At 44.9% G+C, this 27,334-nt stretch overlaps 1 protein-coding gene across 1 annotated transcript; it reads left to right on the forward strand.

Annotated features, from left to right (window-relative positions):
* The first annotated feature begins 324 nt into the window (after positions 1-324).
* On the forward strand, positions 325-27,334 carry FCMR (Fc mu receptor). Its single transcript, XM_073320050.2, has 9 exons — positions 325-845; positions 2,463-3,315; positions 3,904-4,113; positions 8,915-9,247; positions 9,511-9,615; positions 17,783-17,990; positions 18,171-18,289; positions 19,215-19,376; positions 26,546-27,334. Exons 3-9 carry the CDS (start codon positions 3,990-3,992, stop codon positions 26,590-26,592), a joined length of 1,098 nt encoding a protein of 365 aa, XP_073176151.1. The 5' UTR covers positions 325-845; positions 2,463-3,315; positions 3,904-3,989; the 3' UTR covers positions 26,593-27,334.

Genomic DNA, 27,334 nt, shown 5'->3' on the forward strand with positions numbered 1-27,334 from the left:
ACTTTGGGCTTGCTGAGGGCACTGTTAGCGGGCAGGTGGAGCGTCCACACAGATTTCAGAGTAGCAGCCGTGTTAGTCTGTATTCGCAAAAAGAAAAGGAGGACTTGTGACACCTTAGAGACCAACCAATTTATTTGAGCATGAGCTTTCGTGAGCTACAGCTCACTTCATCGGATGCATCCGATGAAGTGAGCTGTAGCTCACGAAAGCTCATGCTCAAATAAATTGGTTAGTCTCTAAGGTGCCACAAATACTCCTTTTCTTTTTGCATCCACACAGAGTAGCTAGTGAACACTAGCTAGTGCACAGCCGCTACTCTGGGCTTTTCCCCCGTGTAGACAAGCTTGGGGTGTAAAGGAAGGTTTAAGCTGCATTGGTGATAGGACTGGTGATCAAATGACATACATTAAGTGGAACAAGTACTGCTGCTTTGGGTTGGTTTTTACTTTGCATCTCCCGTGTTTTTAACGGTATGTCTAAAGCACCCAGAGCTTTGGATGGTGGGGGCGGAGTGCTCTTTGATGTGGGGTTCACATAAGACATAAATCTAAATAAAGAAAGAAAATAATTCAGTCCAGGTGCAACCTCACAACAAGGTTACGCCTGGGATGAATTTGGTCCAATATGTTTTGAAGCCTCCTATAAAAGGCTGCATACCATTTGTAGAGAGAGAAAGGAACTGATAGAGAACCTCAAGCATAGCGAGTTCTTTTTGTTGCTTTACTCCTTTCTGTTACTGGAAATACGTGCCACAGGAAGCAAGCAGCCATCACGGAGCGTGCACTCTCCTGTTTTACTAAGGGAGAAGATGGAGTTCATCAGGACGTTACTTTTCTTGCTGCAAGGTAAGGGGTTGTATAGATTTAAAAAGTGTGTCAGGGAAATAGCAGGTAAGAAAAAAGAAGATGCCTTTGAGCTTTGTTTTTAGACTTGGGTCATCTACAGTTAAACAGTTTACTGGGCCTGTTTGCTTTTATCATAAATTGCAGAGGGTTTTTACCCTCCAAAAACATCCAATGTGATTTTAAAAACTTTGTACATTTCTTTTTCGTGGGGGGGAAATTAAGGGTCTGGCAGTTGGTTAAGTCTGAAATGTCAGGAATTGTTCGACACTGGACCATGAAATATTTCTGTGGCTTTCCAAGAACACTGAATAGCTTGAGATGCTTTAATTTTGCAGAACAAAAGAACATTTTTATTTTAGAGACGTGAGCCTTGTTCACGTGAGCCTTGTTTCTAATGCATAGTGATTTACAAACCTAAGTTAGTTAATTGGGCACACAACATTAACTTAATGTTAGCTAAATTGGGATACTGGGCACATAAAAGCTTTCAAATGAACTCAATGTTTGTAAACTGGATCCAGGATGTTAAAGATATAGGGGTGAAATCCTGAATCCACTGAAGTCAATGAGAGTTTTAGTATTGACTTCAAAGGAGCCAGGATTTGACCCATAGGGTCAAGTCCAGCCAGCCATCGTTACTCAAGCAAAACTCATATTGCAATCAAGATTTCCATCTGGAAGCAACTCTTTCCCATACTGCATCAGAGATTGCTGGATTTTGTGCATAATCATAAGCACTCCTAGAACGTAAGCTTTCGTGAGCTACAGCTCACTTCATCGGATGCAAGTGAGCTGTAGCTCACGAAAGCTTATGGTCAAATAAATTGGTTAGTCTCTAAGGTGTCACAAGTACTCCTTTTCTTCTTGCGAATATAGACTAACATGGCTGTTACTCTGAAACTCATAAAACATGTTGTTTTGTGGTTAGCAAGCCATTAGCTTCCACACTGTGGTAATGTGTGGAATTTATCCTGCTATTTTTATCAAGCTAGGCCCAGGAAAATAGATCACAGCAAGGGATTACAGCACAGATAGATGGATGGGGAACACTGCCCATAACCTGATGTTTTACTTTATTGAATTACTGATTGATTTATAAACTGTGCCATCCCTTACTTAGCTCAGGGCACACGAATGGCTTGCAATAAAAACATGGAGCCTGATCTTCCCTCAGCTTTCATGCACTTCAATTAGAGTTGTTGGGACTTTGTGCTCCAGAAAATCAGCCTTTACTCCCAAAAAGCCAACAGAAAAGGGCATTACCAAACCAGAAAACAATTCCTGCCCATTCAGATCCACCCTCCCTCAGGCAAACATCTAACAGGAGGACACAGTGTTATATGCTGAAGGTCAACAGACCTGGGGCACTGTTACACTAGAGGGGGATTGAATTCCAGAGTTGGGAACCTTCAAGTTTAAATACAAGGAGAATTCAAACAAGTGCCCTAGTGGAACTCAGATGCTGCAGTGACAAACAGGGTGGAAGGATCAGGACCCTACCCATTCAGCCCTGGTCTACACTAGGAGTTGAGGTTGAATTTAGCAACGCTAAATTGATTTAACCCTGCACCTGTCCACACGATGAAGCCCTTTTTTTTTTTTTTTTTTTACTTAAAGGGCTCTTAAAATTGATTTCCTTACTCTACCCCCGACAAGGGTATTAGCGCTGAAATCGCCTTGCCAGGTCAAATTTGGGGTACTGTGGATGCAATTAGATGGTATTGGCCTCCGGGAGCTACCCCAGAGTGCTCCACTGTGACCGCTCTGGACAGCACTCTCAACTCAGATGCACTGGCCAGGGAGACAGGAAAAGGCCCACGAACTTTTGAATTTCAATTTCCTGTTTGGCCAGCGTGGCAAGCTGCAGGTGAGTGCAGAGCTCATCAGCAGAGGTGACCATGCAGAGCTCATCAGCTGAGGTGACCATGATGGAGTCCCAGAATTGCAAAAGAGGTCCAGCATGGACCGAACAGGAGGTACGGGATCTGATTGCTGTATGGGGAGAGGAATCCGTGCTATCAGAACTCCGTTCCAGTTTTTGAAATGCTAAAACATTTGTCAAAATCTCCCAGGGCATGAAGGACAAAGGCCATAACAGGGACCTGAAGCAGTGCCGCGTGAAACTTAAGGAGCTGAGGCAAGCCTACCAGAAAACCAGAGAGGCAAATGGCCTCTCCAGGTCAGAGCCCCAAACATGCTGCTTCTATGATGAGCTGCATGCCATTTTAGGGGGTTCAGCCACCACTGCCCCAGCCATGTTGTTTGACTCCTTCAATGGAGATGGAGCCAACACGGAAGCAGGGTTTGGAAGAAGATGATGATGAGGTTGTAGATAGCTCACAGCAAGCAAGCAGAGAAACCAGTTTTCCCGACGGCCAGGAACTGTTTCTCACCCTGGACCTGGAGCCAGTACCCCCTGAACCCACCTAAGGCTGCCTCCTGGACCCACCAGCTGCAGAAGGGACCTCTGGTGAGTGTACCTTTTAAAATAGTATACATGGTTCAAAAGCAAGCATGTTTAATGATTGATTTGCCCTGGCATTCGCGGCTCTCCTGGATGTACTCCATAAGCCTTTGCAAAAGTTTTCTGGGGAAGGTAGCCTTATTCCGTCCACCATGGTAGGACACTTTACCACTCCAGGCCAGTAGCACGCACTCGGGAATCATTGTAGAACAAAGTATTGCAGTATATATTTGCTGGCATTCAAGCAACATCCGTTCTTTATCTCTCTGTGTTATCCTCAGGAAAGTGATATCATTCATGGTCACCTGATTGAAATAGGGTGCTTTTCTTAAGGGGACAGTCAGAGGTGCCCTTTCCTGCTGGGCTGTTTGCCTGTGGCTGAACAGGAATGTTCCCCGCTGTTAGCCACGGGGAGGGGGGGAGGGTTGAGGGGGTAGTCACGTGGTGGGGGGAGGCAAAATGAGACCTTGGAACGAAAGCACATGTGCTATGTATGTAATGTTAACAGCAAGGTTTACCATGAAAGAGTGTACCCATTGTTCTATAAAATGTGTCTTTTTAAATACCACTGTCCCTTTTTTTCCCCTCCACCAGCTGCATGTGTTTCAAGGATCACAGGATCTTCTCCTTCCCAGAGGCTAGTGAAGATTAGAAGGTGAACAAAACACACACGCGATGAAATGTTCTCTGAGCTCATGCTGTCCTCCCACACTGACAGAGCACAGACAAATGCATGGCGGCAGACAATGTCAGAGTGCAGAAAAGCACAAAATGATCGGGACGAGAGGTGGCAGGCTGAAGAGAGGAAGTGGCGGGCTGAAGCTGACAGGTGGTGGCAGTGTGATGAGAGGAGGCAGGATTCAGTGTTGAGGCTGCTGGAGAATCAAATTAATATGCTCCAGCATATGGTTGAGCTGCAGGAAAGGCAGCTGGAGCACAGACCGCCACTACAGCCCCTGTGTAACCAACCGCCCTCCTCCCCAAGTTCCAAAGCGGTGGGGGGGACTCCGGCCACCCAGCCACTCCACCCCAGAGGATTGCCCAAGCAACAGAAGGCTGGCATTCAATAAGTTTTAAAGTTTTAAACTTTTAAAGTGCTGTGTGGCCTTGTCCTTCCCTCTTCCACCACCCCTCCCGGGCAACCTTGGCAGTTATCCCCCTATTTGTGTGATGAATTAATAAAGAATGCATGAATGTGAAGCAACAATGACTTTATTGTCTCTGCAAGCGGTGATTGAAGGGAGGAGGGAAGGGTGGTTAGCTTACAGGGAAGTAGAGTGAACCAAGGGACGGGGGAGGGGGTTTCCATCAAGGAGAAACAAACAGAACTTTCACACCGTAGCCTGGCCAGTCATGAAACTGGTTTTCAAAGCTTCTCCGATGCGTACCATGCCCTCCTGTGCTCTTCTAACTGCCCTGGTGTCTGGCTGCGCGTAACCAGCAGCTAGGTGATTTGCCTCAACCTCCCACCCCGCCATAAATGTCTCCCGCTTACTTTCACAGAGATTGTGGAGCACACAGCAAGCAGTAATAACAGTGGGAATATTGGTTTCGCTGAGGTCTAACCGAGTCAGTAAACTGCGCCAGCGTGCTTTTAAACGTCCAAATGCACATTCTACCACCATTCTGCACTTGCTCAGCCTGTAGTTGAACAGCTCCTGACTACTGTCCAGGCTACCTGTGTACGGCTTCATGAGCCATGGCATTAAGGGGTAGGCTGGGTCCCCAAGGATAACTATAGCCATTTCAACATCCCCAACGGTTATTTTCTGGTCTGGGAATAAAGTCCCTTCCTGCAGCTTTTGAAACAGACCAGAGTTCCTGAAGATGCGAGCGTCATGTACCTTTCCCGGCCATCCTACGTTGATGTTGGTGAAACGTCCCTTGTGATCCACCAGTGCTTGCAGCACTATTGAAAAGTACCTCTTGTGGTTTATGTACTCGCCGGCTTGGTGCTCCGGTGCCAAGATAGGAATATGGGTTCCGTCTATGGCCCCATCACAGTTAGGGAATCGCATTGCAGCAAAGCCATCCACTATGACCTGCACATTTCCCAGGGTCACTACCCTTGATATCAGCAAATCTTTGATTGTGTTGGCTACTTGCATCACAGCAGCCCCCACAGTAGATTTGTCCACTCCAAATTGATTCCTGACTGACTGGTAGCTGTCTGGCATTGCAAGCTTCCACAGGGCTATTGCCACTCACTTCTCAACTGTGAGGGTTGCTCTCATCTTGGTATACATGCGCTTCAGGGCAGGGGAAAGTAAGTCAAAGTTCCAAGAAAGAGCCCTTACGCAAGCAAAAGTTTTGCAGCCACTGGGAATTGTCCCAGAGATGCAACACTATGTGGTCCCACCACTCTGTGCTTGTTTCCTGGGCCCAGAATCGGTGTTCCACTGCATGAACCTGCCCCATTAGCACCATGATGCCCACATTGCCAGGGCCCGTGCTTTGAGAGAAGTCTGCGTCCATGTCCTCATCACTCTCGTCACCATGCTGACGTCGCCTACTCGCCTGGTTTCACTTTGCCAGGTTTTGGTGCTGCATATACTGCTGGATAATGCACATGGTGTTTAATGTGCTCCTAATTGCCAAAGTGATCTGAGCGGGCTCCATGCTTGCCGTGGTATGGCATCCGCACAGAAAAAAGGCACAGAATGATTGTCTGCAGTTGCTCTGATGGAGGGAGGAGCGACTGACGACATGGCTTACAGGGTTGGCTTACAGGGAATTCAAATCAACAAAGGGGGTGGCTTTACATCAAGGAGAAACAAAAACAACTGTCACACAGAATGGCTCCCTCAAGGATTGAACTCAAAACCCTGGGTTTAGCAGGCCAATGCTCGACCCACTAAGCTATCCCTGCGTCTGGTATTTCAGGCAGGATTGAGTCTCCATTAAAGTTTTCAAGGTGCCCCTGACAGACCTCACCAAAATGATTGTCGGCCGTTGATTTCACAGATGGAGGGAGTGGGGAGCAAATGAATACAAAACAAATCTGGTCTATTTCTTGTTTTGATCCACTCGATTTATCTTTTACATCTTTGGCTGGCAGCAGACGGTGCAGTAGGATTGCAAGCTATCCACATCTCCTGGCTGCTCGGCAGGAGATGGTACAATAGGACTGCCTGCAGAACTAAAGAGAATGACCTGGTCAAGTCACTCCTAATTTAGTCCCTGCGTCCATGTCTGCCCAGGCGCTCCTGAACGACCCTACCGAGGCGGCCAGGAGCACCTCGGACACGATGATGATGGTTTTCAGGCCTATTACACCGTGCTGCCACAAGGCAATGGATTGCTGCTGCTGTGTAGCAATGCAGTACCGCGTCTGCCAGCACCCAGGAGACATACGGTGACAGTGAGCTGAGCAGGCTCCATGCTTGCCGTGGTATGGCATCTGCACAGGTAACTCAGGAAAAAAGGCGTGAAACGATTGTCTGCCCTTGCTTTCACAGAGGGAGAGAGGGAAAGCCTGACAACATGTACCCAGAACCACCCGCGACAATGGTTTTTGCCCCATCAGGCATTGGGATCTCAACCCAGAATTCCAATGGGCGGCGGAGACTGTGGGAACTGTGGGATAGCCACCCACAGTGCAACACTCCGGAAGTCGACGCTAGCCTCGGTACTGTGGAAGCACTCCGCCGAGTTAATGCACTTAGAGCGTTTTGTGTGGGGACACACACAATTGACTATGTAGAAACGGTTTCTAAAAAACGACTTCTATAAATTCGACCTAATTTCGTAGTGTAGACATACCCTCAGAGACATATAATGTTGATCAAGAGAATGCTGTGAACCGCAGCCACTGGGAGCTGCGGGTGGCCATGCCTGCAGACGAAGAAACAAAAAGAAAAGGAGTACTTGTGGCACCTTAGAGACTAACCAATTTATTTGAGCATAAGCTTTCGTGAGCTACAGCTCACTTCATCGGATGCATTCAGTGGAAAATACAGTGAGGAGATTTATATACACACACAACATGAAAAAATGGGTGTTATCATACACACTGTAAGGAGAGTGATCACTTAAGATGAGCTAATACCAATTACCACTTAAGGAGAGCAGGAGGTGGGAGGGGGAATGATGCATTGGAGAGGTTTTAGTTGGTACCCAGAAGTCACCTACTCAGGACAGGCCCAACAAAGAAAATAACAGAACGCCACTAGCCATCACCTTCAGCCCCCAACTAAAACCTCTCCAACACATCATCAAGGATCTATGACCTATCCTGAAGGACGACCCATGACTCTCACAAATCTTGGGAGACAACCCAGTCCTTGCCTACAGACAGCCCCCGAACCTGAAGCAAATACTCACTAGCAACCACACACCACACCACAGAACCACTAACCCAGGCACCTATCCTTGCAACAAAGCCCGTTGCCAACTGTGTCCACATATCTATTCAGGGGACACCATCATAGGGGCTAATCACATCAGCCACACGATCAGAGGCTCGTTCACCTGCACATCTACCAATGTGATATATGCCATCATGTGCCAGCAATGCCCCTTTGCCTTGTATATTTGGTCAAACTGGACAGTCTCTACGTAAAAGAACAAATGGACACAAATCAGATGTCAAGAATTATAACATTCATAAACCAGTCGGAGAACACTTCAATCTCTCTGGTCACTCGATCTCTGACCTAAAAGTCGCAATATTACAACAAAAAGACTTCAAAAACAGACTCCAAGGAGAGACTGCTGAATTGGAATTCATTTGCAAACTGGATACAATTAACTTAGGCTTGAATAGAGACTGGGAGTGGATGAGTCATTACACAAAGTAAAACTATTTCCCCATGTTTATTCCCCTCCTTCCCCCCCACTGTTCCTCAGACGTTCTTGTTAACTGCTGGAAATGGCCCATCTTGATTATCACTACAAAAGGTCCCCCCCCCCCCAGCTCTCCTGCTGGTGTTTGCTCATCTTAAGTGATCACTCTCCTTACAGTGTGTATGATAACACCCATTTTTTCATGTTCTGTGTGTATATAAATCTCCTCACTGTATTTTTTACTGAATGCATCCGATGAAGTGAGCTGTAGCTCACGGAAGCTTATGCTCAAATAAATTGGTTATTCTCTAAGGTGCCACAAGTACTCCTTTTCTTTTTGCGAATACAGACTAACACAGCTGCTACTCTGAAAAATGTAAACAGTCTCACGGCCCTGCCAGCAGATTACCCTGACGGGCTGCAGGTTGCCCACCACTGTTGTAGAGTCTCTGTCATTGGAGGTTTTTAAGAACAGCTATTGGACAAACACCTGTCAGGAATGGTCTGGTTATTCTGTAGCCCTGCCTTGAGCACAGGGGACTGGACTAGCTGACCTATTGAGGTCCCTCCAGTCCTACACATCTATGATTCTATAAAGGGGCCTAAGGCCTTGTCTTCACTCATATTTTACCTTGTGAGAGTTATCATATGGTCAGGACCCACCTTTTTGGGTAGTGAAGACAGGGCCTTGGTGTGACGCCCCTTTAGCATCATATGGTCAGGACCCACCTTTTTGGGTAGTGAAGACAGGGCCTTGGTGTGACGCCCCTTTAGCATAAATGTGACTCAGGCCCTGTGACTTCTTTCTCTGTGTCATCAGTTTCAAGTGCAGCAAGACGACGCATTCAAGTGACTGGTGAGGTTGGAGGATCCATCACTATAAAGTGTCCCGCGAAGGACATTTCCAGGCGAAAATTCTGGTGCAGGGAGCTCAAGACAGGGATCTGTGTCACCATCGTCTCCACCTCTCCATACATCAATGAGAATTACAGGAATAGAATATCCATCACTGAGGGGCCTCGGGAAGGAATATTTCAAATTACAATCACAAGGCTGGAAGAGGAGGACGCTGGGCTGTACACGTGTGGGACAGGAAATCAAAACGACAGAGGCAGTGGAAGGACCCTCCAAGTGGAGCTGGAGGTTTCCAATGGTACGGGATCACTCCACAGTCACTCTGTACAGTATATCTCCCTCTGCCGTGCAGTATCACTCTGACAGTATGGTGTCACTGCTAATCCAGTGTCACTCTGTACAGTATCATTGCCGACACAGTGCCACGGAGGCGATGTGAGCGTCACTGGTGACACACCACCACTCTGGGCAGTACCTCTTACAGTCTAGCTTTAGTAATGAAAATTGGATCGTGACTTTTTAGAATGTGCTCTAGAACACATCTGGTTCTGTTCCACGCAGGGAGCGCTCCACCCAGAACGGGCATGTTGTCTGCTGAAACCCTGGGACATGAGAGACCTATTGTGGTATCAGAAGAGTCTGGCAGCAAAGGCCCTGACACTGAAGGTGAGGTTTGCTGCATCCCTCTCTGTAGCCCCACGGGAGGCAAGGGAAGGGAATTGGCACTAACTGGTCCCCATCTCTCCCTTAGGGTGCGGGAGGTCTCTCAAGTTCACACTAATATGGTGATGCACGTGGGAATTGTATGCCATAGCTGCCTGGGCTGCGAGTGTTTGGAAGCTTTCAGGGCACCTTTCACCAGCACTAGATTCACTACTGTATAATTATCTGTCTAATCTAGGAATTTATCTGCTTCCCCCTCATCATTGTGGTATCAGAGCCCCTCACACTTGTCAATGGTTTTTATCCTCACAGCCTCCCGGTGAGGTAGAAGTATCCTCCCTACTTGACAGATGGGGATCTGAGTCCCAAGGTAGTCTAAGTGACTTGCCCATGCTCACACAGGAAGTCTGTGGCAGACTCAAATCTCCTGAGCCCCAGTCCACTGATTTCCCTGTGAGATTGTCTTTCCTCTCGAAAAGAAAATCATCAACAAATCCTAAATATCGAGGCATTTATTTTTGAATGTTCCCATCAAGATTAAGCCTCTGAGGACTCAACAAGTTGTTGTCATTTTTTGTTACTCTCTCTGACTATACTTATAAACACGTGGCAGCTGCCACTGCTAATATACTCAGAAAACCAGGCTCCTGGATCTTAGTTACTAGGGCGTTAGATCTTCCCATGGGTGAGTGCACAGGCACGAAGGTCAGACAACGTTGTGTGACACACATCCCTTCTTCTCGTTCTTTTTGCCTTCCCTTTTAGGAGTGGGGCTTGTTTCCTCCATTCCTTTCCCTGGGGCTGTTGGCTTGTATTGCCAGAACTAGGACAGTATGGACCTGGCTGTGCTATAATGGTTATATTCAGCGTGAGTCTTGATTTGGCTTTCGGTTAGACGGGAGTATGGAGTGACTGCATCAAAATCAGTGGAGTTGTTAGAGACCCCAGGGCATGGCCACTAGTTAAGTCAAGGGGATGGAACGCCATAAGGGTTGAGGAAGTCTCCCTGCTGAAGGCCTAAGGGCTTCTTCTTAACCCCCCTTAATAGAATTCAGGCCTGGCTGGTTTGAGTAAGCTCTTTTGCTCTTAAAACAATGTTGCAGCCGCAGATAATGCCTTATAGTGTGAGGTTTGCTGACGCCAAGTTAAAAATAATAGGAGATAGTTACAAGGCCAGGCAGGATGTGCTGGTTGTTTAAGTTGCTAGAAATGCTTGTTAGAGGTTGCAGGAAATAAACATTGTTGTAACCCATATAAGGAAGGCAAAGTATTTGTGCAAAGTTTTAATTGGCTGATGTGTAGTGCAGTAGCATTAAGAAATATAAAAGTGTGTGTAATGACCTGCTCTGATGTGCAGGATTTAAAATTCTATTCTCCCTGTACCTTGTTTGCAGCTGCAAATAAACTTTTCTGCTTCTCCACCCCGTTGTGATTATTAAGTAAAACACACCGGGTAACAAACCCCTGCTGTTGTTTTGCCTCTCGGCACTGGGTGCCGGCAACAGCTTTTGGCGTTTTTGGGTGGGCAACAAGGCTGCAATTTAGCCTTGCCCAAATCCATTCTGGAGGTCAAGGATTGCAGCAACAACCGACGCCCAGCGCGCACCGGTAAGTTCATCGGGGGGCGCGGAGGAGACGCAGTTTAATCAACCCTGAAGGGCACAATGGTGCAACGCACTCACATAGTAAAAAAGCAGCTGCAGGCAACGGTGGGGAACCGGTCCCTTAAATAAGGTAAAAACCTTTTAAAATCCAAATTGTATGCTCTGTTAAAACCTAAAAACGCCCAAAGTTACCCTGTAGATATGGGACAGAAACAAAGCACGGGGGGTAGGAGGTAGGTGCATGCCCCTAAAGTGTATTTTAGTAAATTAAAAGGTATTTAAATCAAATCCAATAACTAAGGGTAAATTAAAGCAATTTTGTATAGTTAACTGGCCTCAGTACCAATTAAAAAACCAAAAACAGTGGCCTCCCAAAAAATCATTAAATCATAATACAATCCTCCAGTTACTCCTGTTCTGTCAGCAAACAAAAAAGTAAAATAAGCATTCGTATGCTTACTTGTTTATAACCTTGTGGTCTTGTACTAATATTTTACAATGCTGTAATTTAACCCCGATTGGCCTGGTAGCAATTAATGTCAGTCCCCGGACCCCCACCCCAAATGTAATGGCAGATCCGGTGTCTCTTTGGCCCTTACACCCACACAGAGTGAGGCTCCTTCGGCCCTTACACCCACACAGAGCGAGGCTCAAAATAAAATTCCTAGTAAAGCTCATAGTAAGGTTCAAGCTCCATCTGCTGAACTATACCTGTTACTTACCAAAACTAAAATCGCCCGTAATGCAATAGAAAGAACAAGCTGCTCTTACTATGCAGGTCTATACTCATGCACCTTTTAATCCTATAGACCTGGCCGCTTTCAAAGCACAGGCTGGAGAATTTTCTACCAACCCAAGCAAGTTTGTATCGGTTTTTAAAAAATGTCTTAGCAGCTACAAGCCAGACTGGGATAATTGTAATGTCCTTCTGCAAACATTATTAACTAAGGTTAAACAAAAACAGGTCAAAGCTAAAGCAAAAAAAAAAGCAAAAAAGCAATATAACCAAAACCGTAACAATATCCCGATCCCAAATAATCAAGTTCCTATAAAAAAAATCCTAAATAAAACCCAAATAACAATCAGGCTATAACCCACCTTACCTCCTATAAAAAGCTGCTACTGTATGGACTCCGTCATGCAGCTGTCAGACGGAATAATTAAACTAAACCATATAAAGTAGCGCAAAACTCCAAAAAAAGCCCTAAAGCCTTTTTACAGCGCATTCAAAACACAATCCAACAGTATACCAATGCAAATCCTAATAATCCGCAAACTAAAGCAATTATTAAAAAAATATTTACAAGCAGGGCAGCCCCTGACATTAAAAAAAAGCTACAAAAAAAAATTTAATAAGTATAACCATGGCACAAATTTTAAAAACAACAAATCAAGTATATAGTTTAAAAAAAAGTAAAAAAAAAAAAAAGTAAAATTAATAGTAGCGGCGGTGCAGGCAGGCACCAAAAACAAACAAACAAAAAAAAAGGGGGCCGTGGACGCAAACGTCCAGGCCCACAAAAAAGAACAACTGGGGCGCAATCAGTGTGCCCTGTATCAGCAAAAAAAACACTAAAAAAATAAGTGCCCAAACAAAAAAAAAAGGAGGGGTACCTCTATAATAGCAATAAAAAAACAAAAATAGGGGTGTCAAAAAAACCAAATCATCCTACCCCTGGAACCCTGAGTAAAAATGCGGGTAAAAAATAAAAAAATAGATTTTTTAGTAAACTCTAAAGTGGCACAAACTGCTATAAATCAACCCCTTCAGTTGCCAGTAGCAAACTCCCTCACTATAACAAAAGACACAGGCAAAGATACCAAGCAAAGCTCTTAAAAAACCCTGAGGTCACGCTGCAGCCTTGTCCATCCCTTAACCCTGCCACCCTCTTACCAAAAACTAAAAAACAAAAACATAACTGTTTAAAAATCATAAATGCCCAATATTCTAGCTGCCCAAACTTAAAAAATGTGCCCCTCCCAAATGCAAATTATAAGTGATACACTAATAGTAGCAGCATAGTAATAAATAAACAAAAAAAGGCAAGTTATGCTATCATAACCCTCAATAACACCGTAAAAGCTAAAAGTTTGCCCGCTAAAACCTCTGCCACCCAATTGGCTGAGCTAGTGGCCCTAACCCGTGCACTCGAACTGCCTAAAAAAAAACCAAGTCAATATTTTCACTAATTCCAAATGTGCTTTTAGTGTGCTTCATGCTCATGCTGGCCTGTAAGAACAAAAAAAAAATGCTGACAGCCCAAGGCTCTCCAGTTAAGTACGGGCCCCAAATTCTCCGGCTTCTAACGGCAGCTCCCTTTAAAAGTGGCAGTGGCACACTATATGGCCCATCAAAAAAAAAAAATCAAAATATAACCAGGGATAATGCCAGGGCAAATAAAAAAGCAAAGCATGCTGCCACCCTAATGTCCCCTCAAACTAAAAACACCTATATGCATGCCCCTTATCCCATCAGTAAAAAAGCTCCCAACCCCTCAGTATTCTAAAAAACAAAACAGCTAGCTAACAAACTTAGTCTCCAGAAAAAAGGAGGAATAGCTTCATTCCCTAAAAAAAAAAAAGTCCTCTTACCAAAGGGCCTAATTCTGCCAGTATTACAAAAATTACATCAAACCACTCATGCTGGCAGAAAGGCACTTATCCAACTAATAAAAAAGTACTTCATAACCTCCAAACTCAAACCCCTGGCTGCCCAGGTACAGGCAAAATGCCTAGTTTGTCAAAAAAATAACCCCCAACCAAAACACCCAGTACCACCAGCGACCCTGGAACCCACTCCAGGCCCCGGACGGGTGTGGCAAATAAACTTTACTAAGTTTCCCTGAACCCAAGCGTTCAAGTATCTCCTTGTCATAGTAAATAAATTCAGCAAATGGCCAAAAGCCTTTCCATGTCACAATTGCACTGCCAAAACCGTGGCTCTCAAGTTTGTTAAGGAGATTATTCCTCACTTTAAACTTCCCCAGTAAATAAAATCTAACAATAAAACACACTTCACATCAAAAATCATCCAAAGCATCGCAAATGCCTTACAAATTCCCTAAAAACTCCATACACCCTAAAAACCGCAAGCCAGTGGGGTAGTAAAGCAAACCAATCAAACCCTTAAGCAACATCTCTCAAAAGTATGCCAAAAGGCCTCCCTACGGTGGCCTGATGCCCTGCCCCTAGTTCTGCTCCGCATCCGTGCTCTCCCAAAAAAATAAATTAAAGCTCAGTCCCTTTAAAATTATGTTTAAAAGGGCATGGCCTATAAATAGTACACCGGTTGTGTCAAAAAAAAAAAAAAAATTAAGAACTAAATTTCTGTCTCAGTATATGTGTTCTCTGTCTGCTGTTCTTTTGTCTCTCCACAGGTATACTAAAAATTCCCAGCCTCTATCCTTAAACTCACCCATCCACTCCCTGCAGCCTGGTAATTCAGTGCTCGTACGTACCTGGAAAGACGAGCCCCTCCAAAAAAAGTAAAAAAAACCCTATACCGTCCTGCTGGTCTCCCACACGGCAGCAAAAGTCAAAAAACACAAAAATTAAATTCATTATACCCGGCTGAAAGCGGTGTCAACCCCCACGCCCCCCCAGGCTAAAAACTAAACCGTGCATTCAGCCCCCTCCACTAAAAATCTTAAACTAAACTTACTATTTAAACAGCAGCCCGCCAAAAAGGCAAAAAAATAGATGGAAAAGTATATTTTATTCCCTCTCTTGGCCCAACTGGTACTGCTGTTTCAGGCATTGTACCCGTAAATACCTGGCTGGCACTAGCCCAAAGTGCAGTAAACGCAACGTCGTTCTCAAAAAACCTTATTCTCAAAAACTAAGGCAGCAGCTCTGGCCTTTTCCTTAGTTAATATTCCTGGGCTTGTGATGCATAATTATCACGCAATAAAGCACCTTGTCTGCACGGTGGCAAAGGCCATTAATTTAACCTCAACTGTCCTGGCCCAACTCTCACATAAGTTAAAAAAAATACCTCAGGGTATGCTACAAAACAGGCTGGCTGTAAACTATTTGCTTCTACGCCATGGTCACCTATGCCAAAAGTTTGCAGGCATGTGTTGCTTTAATATAACAAATGCAAGGCCATCCATAAAAGCTAGTTTACAATGCCTAGAGCAGCTGATAAAGGGCATTCATCGACAAGCTAAAAAAAATTGGCTAGGCTCTCTACTTTCTAGTTGGGGCCTTTCCCCGTGGCTAAGTAAGTTCTTTAGCCTATTATTTAAGTTTTTTTCCCCTGTATTAATCATGTTATGTTTACTGTGTTATATGTGGTCCTGTATAAAAATGCTTATTTTGCATAGTTTTAAAAATTTTAATTTTATGCATAGCCCGCTAGTAAATAAATAAAAATAAAAAAACTCAAGCAATAAAAATAAGTATTCTCAAAAGAGGGAATTGTTGGAGACCCCAGGGCATGGCCACTAGTTCAGTTGAGGGGATGAAAGGCCATAAGGGTCTAGGAAATCTCTCTGCTGAAGGCCTAAGGGCTTCTTCTCAACCCCCCTTAATAGAATTCAGGCCTGGCTGGTTTGAGGAAGCTCTTTTGCTCTTAAAACAATGTTGCAGCCGCAGATAATGCCTCATAGTGTGAAGTTTGCTGACGCCAAGTTAAAATAATAGGAGATTGTTACAAGGCCAGACAAAATGTGCTGGTTGTTTAAGTTGCTAAAAATGCTTGTTAACGGTTGCAAAAAATAAACATTGTTGTAACCCATATAAGGAAGGCATATAAAGAAGGCAGAGTATTTGTGTAAAGTTTTAATCGGCTGATGTGTAGTGCAGTAGCATTAAGGAATAAAAAAGTGTGTGTAATGACCTGCTCTGATGTGCAGGATTTGAGATTCTATTCTCCCTGTACCTTGTTTGCAGCTGCAAATAAACTTTTCTGCTTCTCCACCCCGTTGTGATTATTAAGTAAAACACACCAGGTAACGAACCCCCGCTGTTGTTTTGCCTCTCGGCACTGGGTGCCGGCAACAGAGTCATATCTGTGTACAGTGGGTGTAAGGGAGAGGCAGTGTGGCCTAATGAATAGGGCATTGGATTGGGGCTTGGGAAACCTGAGGCAGGTCTTCAGCTGGTGCATGATCAGTTATGCCAGCTGTAGATCTGCCCCTCTGGTTCTTTTCCCAGCTCCACCACTCGCTTACTGGGTGACTTTGGACAAGTCACTTCATCCGTATCTCAACCTCCCCAGCTGTAAAATGGGGATAATAACATTGACTTCTTTTGTAACATGTTCTCAGCTCTAAAGAACATATATTTTTAATGAGAGGTAAGTATGTTAATTATTATTATTAATTATCCCTCCATATTAACAATGGGGATGGTGGGGGTTTTTAAACAACCTTCAAAACATAAAAGATCTTTAAGCTTAAAAAGGGAAAGCTGCTGTCTACAATTTATCCCCAGGAGTCATCATAAATCCTGACCACAAACTGACTCTGTTGGCTTGAATAGTCAGGAGCTTTGTTAAACGCTCCGCAGAATTCCTGCATTTTAGGTGCTCAGATGCACTGGTTCTCCTGTGACTCGCCTTAAAATTTTCACAGTACCTAAGAGCACTGACTTCTGGAGGTCACTGATCAGGATATATTGCACTCCTAACATATTCCTGAGCTGCTCATGCATACCCTTAGCGATTGCTCCGAGCGCTCCAATAATCTCTGGGACTGTCTTTGTTCTAGTTTCCCATAATCATTCCACTTCGTGGGAAAGTTCTTCAAACCTCGCTATCTTCTCTTGTTTCTTTTTCTATGCTTTTTTGTTGGTATGACCATATTAATTATCATCGCCTTATTGGTCTTCTTTTCTACACCACCTATGTTCAGCCCGTTTGCCTGCTCTGTTCTGTCTGTGCCAATGGCCTGAGTCCATAAAATTTTAGCCTCTTAATTCTCGAGAGGGTTTTCAACTTGGTGGTCATAATATTGCATAGGGTGTTTAAATCTGCACTTGCCACAGAGGCTCCAATGCAGACACTTGGCAAGGTCATTGTGTCTGTCCATATATTCTCTCCCAGCCAGGTTTCAGCCTATTATATTATTAATTAATGATGAATGATTAATTATTATTATATGAGAGCAGAACCATGTCCACTATGTTCTAGAATCTAGATTTTTTGCAGCAAATGTCTATTTGTCATGGATCATCAGTAATATCCTTCAAAGATAGTGACTAGCTCTAGTCTTACAATTAGCATCTTTGATCCTCAAGGCCAAAGAAAGGCTAACTCCTAACCTCAGTTATGTCCACCTACCGAATACAGTATGAGGAAATGAGAGCAGAATATTGCTCAAGAGCTTTACGATTTAGAAAACAAAAAGCCCACGCCAAGTTTGGGTCTCACTCATATTGGTGTAAATCCACGTAACTCCACTGAAGTCAATGGAGTGTCTCCAGGTTAATATACGTGTGAGATCAGCATTTGCTCCTCGTACTCATCCCTAGTTTTGACTATGAAACTTGCTTTATTGGAAAAGTTACACGTGTTCAAGAATGGGAAATGTAGCAACAGTTCATTTTAATATGCTTTCCCCCAGGAGTCATACAACCACAGATGACTAATGGAACATGGGCAAAATATACCTCCTATGCTGCGCCTGGCATCAAATTCCCTGAAGGTACAATAATCATGCCTGCAGCCGTCACTGGCAGCATTGTTACCTTTGCAGAGACTGGAAGTATAACAAAAGGGATTCCAAAGAGTTCCAGGACAATCAGCTATGCAAAGCCCAGGCATACAAATCGGTGAGTTCCACAAACTTTCCCCCTCAGGGATTTTCCAGCATGAACTCTCCCCTAGATCATTTCATTTCCTCTCAAGCTTACAAATACTGCCGGGTCAACCAAGCTGTTTGTGTGAGGAGTGGATCTGCATGTCAGAACTGGCAGTGAAACCACTTCCCCCTTTGACTCATTATTTTCCAGCCTCTTGAGAAGCAGTTATGGGAATGATGTCTTTCAAATCCTGATACCAATTATCCTGATGATGCTGCTGCTTGTGGCTTCTATGATAATTGTTAGAAAACAGCTACGAGGGAAGAAAGGTAAGAGAAAGGTCACATACTTCTTATACCAGTCTGTGGTACCTGCCACTCTGTGGTAAAAAGAAAGGACAAGACAGTTTCCACAGTTGGAGAACTATAATTTCTCTTTGAAAAGGATTGATTTCTGCTTTGGATAAATTCACATAATTCCTTGCCTCTTGCAGAAAATAATGTTTTTATTTTTCACGATGAAAACTGCAAGTAGCTGCAAAAGCAAAACCGTAACATGGATCAAATTCACGAATACTCGTGAAAATAGCTGATATTTGCACAAATATTTTATTCTATTTTATTTTGGTTCTTGTACCACACCTATCACATTTGCACCTATCACATCAAGGGAAAAATTACCCAGTCAGCTGGCTTCATTTCTAGAAAAAAAACCAAACAAACCAAACAGCTAGATAGGCAATAAAACAATTTCAGATGAAACATAAAACCTACGTTGTGAACATCCATATCTGATGACTGAGTGTTAGTTGCCATGTCCTGGCCAAATTCCAATTTGACTAATTACATTCTGCCTGCATAAAATTGCCCTACAATTTCAATTCACGATTTTTCGTTTACTTAACCTACTTCATTTGCTCACCTGAATTGTTGTGTTATGTGGCTATACGCCTGCCTTCCATCCAAGAGGGGGCTGCGTTTCAGTGAAGACAGTGTAAGCAACTGGTCATCCATTTTGTGAAGTCTGGTGAACAGAGTCTTTGGCTGTAAGTTGCTGTAGAAGTTATACCAACAGTATAACTGCTTTAGAGTCTGATTTACATAGGTGCCAACACGGCACATTTCCACTGGTGGGAGGTGCATGTGCTCAGGACTCTCAAAATCCAGCCATTAGTTTATGTCAGGGTGACAATAGCAAATCACGAAGGCTAAATGTATTTCGTCTTTAGACTGGCTGACTGCCATTGGTTTATAGGTATTACAATCTACATGTCTGGATGTTTTGGAGAAGCAGCTTCCAGTGAAAGCTATGGAATAAATCTGAGGTTGAGCGCGCTCGAACGTGGCCAAGGGCACATTCCAATGGAAAATATCTACAGCGTGTTACCCCGCAGGCTCGAGGGAGCTGACAGGAATGGTAAGTTCACCCACAACTATTCAATCTCTAATTAATTGTTCTCCACCTATGGTCTTTCCAATCTACAGCAGGTGCTCACTCATGTCAGAGGGCAAGATTCTATTCTCATTTACAACAGTACAATGTTAGTGTAAACCCACTGAAGTCCCTTGAGTTACTTTGCATTTTTACCAGTGCAACTATTCTATTCTATTCTATGCAGGTTCTCATATGGGCTAATGCATCTGAGTGCCTCCCAGTAGTGCATTAAACATCACGACCAACATCTGTCACCTGTTGTTTGTTCTGTCGTCCTCTCCCCAGGGGGAGAAGCATATGCAGTGCAGGGTCTTGTCTTGGTAGGGTTTTAAGTTTGTTTGTTTTTAAATATACAGATTGCTGTAAATTTACGTTAGAGAAAGCAAAGTAAAAGAAACGCACTTTGCACCTGGAGTGAAAAGGGATGAGGTTTGTGATGGCCCTTAGTTCCCGGAGGAGTTTATTCCACAGTATTGGACCAGTTCCCAAGAAAGCTCCGTCTCCTACACGGCCCAGCTTTACCCTTATCATGCTGAAAGCAGACTTGGCCGCACTGTCTAACGTTACTCATGTTACATGCACCACGGGCTGATGGGTGTGTGGGCTGAGAGCTTTCGGGATATGGTTACGGAACTGTCCTCAGACACCCCTGACAATCCCATTCCCTTTGGCTGATGTAACACGCACCTCCACTGTGGTAGTAATGCACTTGGCTACAGTGCAAGATGCTCCCAGGTTCAGCATGAGCCTTGTGATCCTGTCTTGCTCCTTTCCTTCCCTGCTTTTTGTTGGCTACAGGGGGATGCCGGGGGCACGGGGGTGGATTTACAAAAATTGCTGAAGCAAAGTTGCGCAGCTGGACAAACAAGCATCAGTGCCGTGCTAAGGAAAGGGAAAGTGGCAAGTCAAGTAATACCAATGTGTTTATACAGACTGCAGGAACATCCAGATCCAGCGGTTCTCAAACTGTGGGTCGGGACCCCAAAGTGGGTCATGACCCTGTTTTAATGGAGTCGCCAGAGCTGACATTAGACTTGCTGGGACCTGGGGCTGAAGCCCAAGCCACAGCCTGAGCCCCACCGTCCGGGGCCAAAGCCCGAGTACTTCAGCACTGGGTGGCGCGGCTCAGGTTACAGGCTTCCCACCTCCCCCCACTGAATCTTTGGGTTTTGGCCCCCCACCCCTGCCCTGGATGGTGGGGCTCGGGTGTCCCTCCCCCATCCTGGGGTGGCGGGGCTCAGGCTTTGGTCCCCACTCTTGGGGTCGTGTAGTAATTTTTTTTGTCAGAAGGGGGTCACGGTGCAATGAAGTTTGAGACCCCTGAGATAGGCTATAAAGGGCTAGATACCTTACCCAGCTTACCCAGGCAGTGTAACCGTGCAGAGCACGAACAGTTAGGACACAGGATCCGCCTCTGCAACAGACTCAAACCCAAATGGCCTCTATGGGGTAATCCTGGGAAATGAAGCCCGGTCTCCTACATGTTAGGGCAGAGCATTAACCAATAGGCTACTGCAGCCCAAGTTGTTGATCTTAAATTAATTTAGGAGGGACATGTATACACTGTTAGCTAGCAGATACAGACCCAGACTGATTTCCACTCCTTCTTACATTATCTAATCACTTCCTTTCTTAGGTGAAGCCCTAATCAAACAGATACGCCTTGCATCAGGCTCTGATGGCCAGCAAACTCAGGCTCTGTCTGATCAACAGAAGGAACAAATTCCAGGACCCACCACTGAGAATTTCAGATCTTAGTGCTGGATGACGCACAGGGAGGCAGGGTGTTAGGTCGGCAAACCATCTGCATAGATCAATTACAGCAGTTGGAAACACACAGGAAGCCAGTGAAGCCTTTGTAGAGCTGGGCTAATGTGTTCCAAGTGGCACACTACTGTAGAACTGGGCAGACTTGCTCTGCACCAGCTGGGGCTTGTGTGCGAAGGCTAGACATGCGTGAGCAAGGGACCCTCCAGGGCCAGCCTTAGGGAAAATGGCACCAGGTCAAACTTGTATTTTGGTGCCCCTGACCCCCTACCCATTGGCCTCAGGCCCCACTGCCTCCCCTCACACATTGCTCCAAGCTCCCTTCTGCAGCTTTGCACCCCAGGCCTGCCTCACTCCTTGCTTTTTGACCATGGCATTCCCCTGACCACAGTGCTCACCCATAAGGCCAGCCCTGAGACCATCAAATACTGAAAACATTCCTGATGTGACCCTATTGCTGCAGCAAGCTGGATGAGACAACCCTGTGCTGATGGCCCAAACTAAAAACCTTGGGTGTTCATGTTGACTGAAAGAGCTGCTGGTGGGGGTGAAAAGGGAAATAGAGTGAAATGTGTCAGCAGTCAGGTTGGAATCCCAACTCTGAGCCGTTATAGGAAGTTGCTGCTTACTACATGGTTGCTTTGTTCAGCAGGACTTCAGTAGTGAGCCTCATACTTGAGCTGAGAACTAGCACGAAAGAACTATAAGCGTGGGCTGCTAGGAAATCCAGTTATTAGGTAGCTGAGCTTAGATCACCAAGCCATTTCCCATGACTGACCCACCCACCACAAGAAAGCAGTAACACGGACACTGTAGGAGGTGTACAAATAGATAAGGAGTCTATTTTAAGGCCTGCCTTTCTCTCTCTCTACCTCTACCACTCCCTCTCCTCTCAGTAGGAATTTCTCTCTGAAGTATGATAAGGCTGATAGTATCATCCACAATTACCTGAGCTGTCAGTTCCTGATGCTATCCAGATGTTTTGGCCTCTCATCAAAGCCATCCCCTTGTCTGAAGCTTTTCCAAGAAGGCATGCAGCAGTTTCTGCATTGCATCACCCACACTGCTCCTTTAGCTGAGAATGATATTTCATCGCGCTGCTCAGAAGCTGCAGAGATGTCAGGAACCCGGCAATCCTTTCCACACATAAAAGAGGTTGGAATGAAGGACACTGCAGTCTGCTATCACTGCAGCCGCTATTCCATTCCATCCAGGGAGATGGAGATTAGAGCTACAGAAGTTGCCATGCATTATGGGACTTTGCATGGTGAATCAGACAGCAAATTCACAGAGAACAGAGTCCTGGCTTAATCAAGTGAAACTCCATTGATTTCAATGAAGTTATAGCCACTTATACTGGCTCTGGATTTGACCCCAGATCTCCTATTAACTGGGACTCAATTTAACAAACCACTCACTGGGCTAAAAATACAGCTCATCTGATTGATTATGTCCAGCCTCTTGTTAGCTAAAGTGTATATTACATTTTTCATACTTTGGGCCCAATCCATCCCTGATGTAACTCCATTGAAGTTACACTACAGGTGAATTTGATCCAACAATGCTAAATTAACAATAAGTTGAAAAAGTTGGGTTAATTTTATTCCCCCCACACCTCTCCCTTTAATGGTCACGTCCTTTCCTGCCTCTGCACTGATTCCAACTGGAAGCAGAAATGGAAGAGCTGAAATACGGCATGAGATTCTTGTGAGATTTCTAGCCCTGATTTTCAGACCCAAAAGGTTTGGACACTTATCCAAATGGAATCTGCCAACCTTTCGGGGTTCACCCAACAGTACATGTAACTTAAATCCACACCTATTAAACCTTTTAATATTGCTGTGAAGATTACGTCCACCTGCAGCAGACAATTATTAACTCCTGAGGATGCCTTCTGAGGGCATGTCTGCTTAATAAAGGGGATAAACAATAACACTTTGCATTCATATAGCCAGGACCCAGTGCTTTATAAAAGCCAGTTACATTAGGCTCCCTTCTCAGGGCATGTTATTCGCCCCTTTTTACAACTGGAGAAACGGGAGCACAGAGAGGCGAAATGATTTGCCCAAGATCCCACAGAGATCAATGGCAGCGTTCAGAATAGAATCTAGGGGTGAGATTTGGTGCTGTGTCTCTAAGAAGCACAGCACAGAACTCACAGGCCAGAGGGAAATGGGGCTTGGGAAGTTTTTGGCAGCTTTAGTACCTTCCCAGGCTGCTCTGAGGGCTGGAGAGGCCTGTCTAGGTTACAGCAACCTCCCTGGGCTGCCTTAATGGGCTGCAGCACTGCCCCAAATCTCCCACTGCAACATACCCCTCCGGCCCTCAGCATGTCCCCTACAATAGGGCTTACAATGGGGTCCTCAGAAGGCAGCCCTGTGGCTGTGTTCTGCAGGGCTGCCTGGCCTGGAGAAAGCATATTTCTCTGGGTATCAAGGCCTAGAACTGCTTCCCATTACCCTGGCTCGTCCTATACCAGGCATGAAGGGGCTGGAGAGACAGGCTGTTATTGTAGATCTTTTGTTCCAGGCACTAACCATCACATACATTCCCTCTTGTTGAGTTGTTATGGTTAATCTGTATTTCAGGCCCATGGAGAGGGTTCAAGAGAGGGAGAAACAGAGAGACAAAAACCCTCAAAGGGCACTTTCTTTCCTTCATTACTGCAAACTACCCATTAGTAATTCCAACTCGCCTTCCCCTCACCAGCCATCGAGGTGTAATCTGCCCCACATCTCTAAGATATAACAAAAGCTCATCTCTTGGCAGTAACAGAAGGGAAGACAGGTTCATGCTCATACCTCCTTCCTCTCTAGGGGATGACTAGTTCCATTATCCTCTTCTAGAGAAAAGTTCACCAGTCATCAACAACAACAACAAAAAGAGAGAGATAATTTTGGCATGAGATATGGCTGCCCAGTGGTGAGTTCAGTTTATGCAATAAACTGCAACACTAGGAAGTAATTTGCAAGACATGTGACTTAGCTGACAATTTATTTTTGTCTGACAGGTTTAACCTTTATAATGCTGCCATTTCTGAGGCGCTAATCAGAGCAATGTCTGAGTGGGTATAAACAGTAGTAGTAATAACATAATAATACCTAGCCCTTACAGAGGGCTTTTCATCTGTAGCTCTCAATGCACGTTACAAGGGAATTCAATGGGGAAACTGAGGCACAGATCTGTATCATGGAAATTAGGGATAGCTTGGTTATCTAGTCCTGGCACAGTAGGCTTATTGGCTAGCACAGAGTACATTTTTAAAGAATTTTTCTAGTCTTGTTGAAATGTCCCTAATGACAAGAATGTTATCTTTTCTTAGGGTATTCCACTACCTAATTGATCTCACAGTGAGGCCATTTTCCTGATACCCAGACTCAGTTTCTCTTTTTAAATGTCATCCTCTTCATATAGCCCCTGGGAATGACCGAAATAGGCCCCCGTGTGTGGTAAACTATTAAATAGCGAAACTAGAAAATTGTAATGAACTCAATTAATATAACCGACTCATAAGTATAGGAGTGGTACGTTAGCTCTGATCGACATAGTGGCACGGATAGATAATGATTAACATAAAGATTTGTTAGTCTCTAAGGTGCCACAAGTACTGCTTTTCTTTTTGCGGATACAGATGAACACAGCTGCTACGCTGAAACCCAACATAAAGATTGTGACCATGGGTATTTCCAGTGTTAGTTTACAGGAAGGAGTATTATAGTCCCGACTCAACAGGCCAGCCTCTATATTACACACCCTATTCTTTTGTCCCAGTCAAGCTGGTTACATGTTCATAGTGATGCTATGAGAAGACACAGCAGGAAATGCTTTCATTTGGGAAATGCACAGCACTTGCATAATGTACACGACTCAGCCTTTTTTGCTGGCAATAATTGACAGAAGGTGCCAGATAACTGGATGTTCAAGGAGGCTTTTTAAGCATTGGTGAGACAGGTGAGAGACCTGTCTTTTCTGAAAATTGAAGGGAAGCTGGAAAAATGCAGTTAAATTCGCACGGGGAGTTGTAATTTGTGTCGTCCTTTTTTCTTTTTCTTTGCAGGCTTGGCTATTCAGACAGTCAGTGGATTTTGCCAGGTTTGCAAAACCCTGTAATAGTCACATCATCTTGGAAGGGAGGCAATGTTGCCTATGGGTTAGAACACTGGGGCTGGGATACAGGAGACCTCTGTTCTATTCCCAGCTCTCTCACTAGTCTACTGGGTGACCGTGGGCAAGGCACTTCCCCACTCTGTGCCTCGGTTGCCCCAGCTGTAAAACAGGGATAAGGAGTGACCTCGTTTGCAAAGTGCTTTGACCTCTACTGTTGAAGCATGCTGTATAAACATTATGCTCCTGCTGATTACGTGTTTCCAGCCGCCAAGGCACACAAGTGCCAGGAATCTTTACTGAGAGCCAAGAGTTGCTTCAGATTAACTCATTAGATTGTGTTCCCACTGCAGTACAAAGTTGTCTCGGTGCTCTTAGACCACTTTAAAAAAAACAACAGCTAGGGAATAAGCCTCAGGCTCCATCGACTCTGGAGGCAGGTTTTCAGAAGCGTCTAGGTCACTTAGGCACACTGGTGTCACTGGCTGTCACTGGGATTTTGTGAGGAAGATTTTCAAAGGCACACATGGCAGTAAGCGGTTGAGCTCCCTAGTAATGCCTTTTAAAATGTGTCAGTGGCCATCTCTGCCTGGGTTCCTCAGTCACGATAGCCTGTGCTACACTTACACGTTTTATGGCATCACTACATTGACGAGAGGTGTGATTTTTTTTTTTTGGCCAAAATAGTTTTACCTCTGTGACTCCTCTCAGGGGCAGTGGAACCTGGCAGGGAGCCATTCCTGCCTAAACTCACACCCAGAGCAGGACCCAGAGGGGCTGGAGCAGCTGCCTTGGGCCCAGGAATAAGCTGTGGAGCAGAGAGTAGGATTTGGCAGGGCTGGAGCAGCTGCCGTGGCACCTGGGACTGGGCTGGGAAGAAGGTCGTGGGTGCCAAAGGATCGGGAGCAGGTACCTTGGCACCTGGGATCAAGCCAGGGAGCAGGGAGGAACCCCTGGGATCCTCCTGCCCATCCGGGAGCACTCCCTCCCCTGCTGAATCTCAGTACTTCCCCTCACACTCCCTTCTGTCCATGCAATCCCTTTTGTGGGCAGTTATTTCAACATAAGGCAACTTTACTGGTATAACCCTTCCCGGCTTATAGGAGTCTGCCGTACAAAAGGCTGAGAATCTGTCCCACTACATCTAGTCGTGACGGAGATGAGTAGGCACGCATAGTATCCTTCCCTGCCTCACACCACCTTAGACCCACGGCTAGATTTAATGTTTTATAAAAAGACACTTCTCTCATTACCACCTACTGTCTATGATTTTTTCCTAGGTTCTCATGTGCTGCATGACTCATATCACTGCAGAGTTGACTTATAAGAGCTGCTGTGACTGCACATTTGTGCATGGATCACCAGGCACAGCTGAGGAAGGACTTGAGGCCCACACAAAGCCGCCTCCAATCGGCACCTGAACCCTACATATCAAAGCATTACTTTGATGCTCTGTAACCACACTGCCCTGCAGAAGCTGGTCTGTATGCTTTCTCCACACAGCGTGCTCGTGCTGAGTTTACAAAGGTACAATGGATGTGCTGTGGTTGTTTAAATGTGATTTTTCTAATTTGCGCTGCAGATCTTGGTCTGTACAGATGGTTGCCAAAACATGCAGGTTGAGGCAAACAATTATAAGCAGAGGTAAACTTTCCCCCTCAATATTTATTGACTATGGCTGAAGATTTCTCCTATGCAGAGGGCCAGTGCAGGACCTAAGCACCATTTAAATCCTCAAATTAGGTTAATAGACTGAAGTGTTGCCTAGGTTTGCTCATTGCACAAGAATGGATTTCACCCTATAAGCTCATTGACATTTTGAGATAGTGTTAAACTTCATCTTTATTGTTGGCTTGAACTAGGTGAATATAGTTGGTAATCCAGTGCCCAGAAAAAGGAGAATTGTTTTGCAAATTTTCTCATGTTTCATCAACTGCATTTTTGGTGCAAAATTTCTGATCATCTATGAAACTGGCTGGAAAACAGAGGGTTGGTTTTTGGGGTCCCCCCCTTTCCAAATACTTTATACATGTTTTTCATTGAAATAAATAAAAATGTTTTGGAGAAAA

This window comes from Lepidochelys kempii, chromosome 21 (assembly GCF_965140285.1).
Source record: "Lepidochelys kempii isolate rLepKem1 chromosome 21, rLepKem1.hap1, whole genome shotgun sequence".
Lineage (NCBI taxonomy): Eukaryota > Metazoa > Chordata > Testudines > Cheloniidae > Lepidochelys > Lepidochelys kempii.

Bases quoted from the DNA above. Each gene is read 5' to 3' on its own strand.
- FCMR (XM_073320050.2), top strand. From the start codon at position 3,990: ATGTTCTCTGAGCTCATGCTGTCCTCCCACACTGACAGAGCACAGACA. The intron at 4,114-8,914 runs GGAAGTGGCGGG...CTGTGTCATCAG, and splicing joins GAGGTGGCAGGCTGAAGAGA to TTTCAAGTGCAGCAAGACGA. The intron at 9,248-9,510 runs GTACGGGATCAC...TGTTCCACGCAG, and splicing joins GGAGCTGGAGGTTTCCAATG to GGAGCGCTCCACCCAGAACG.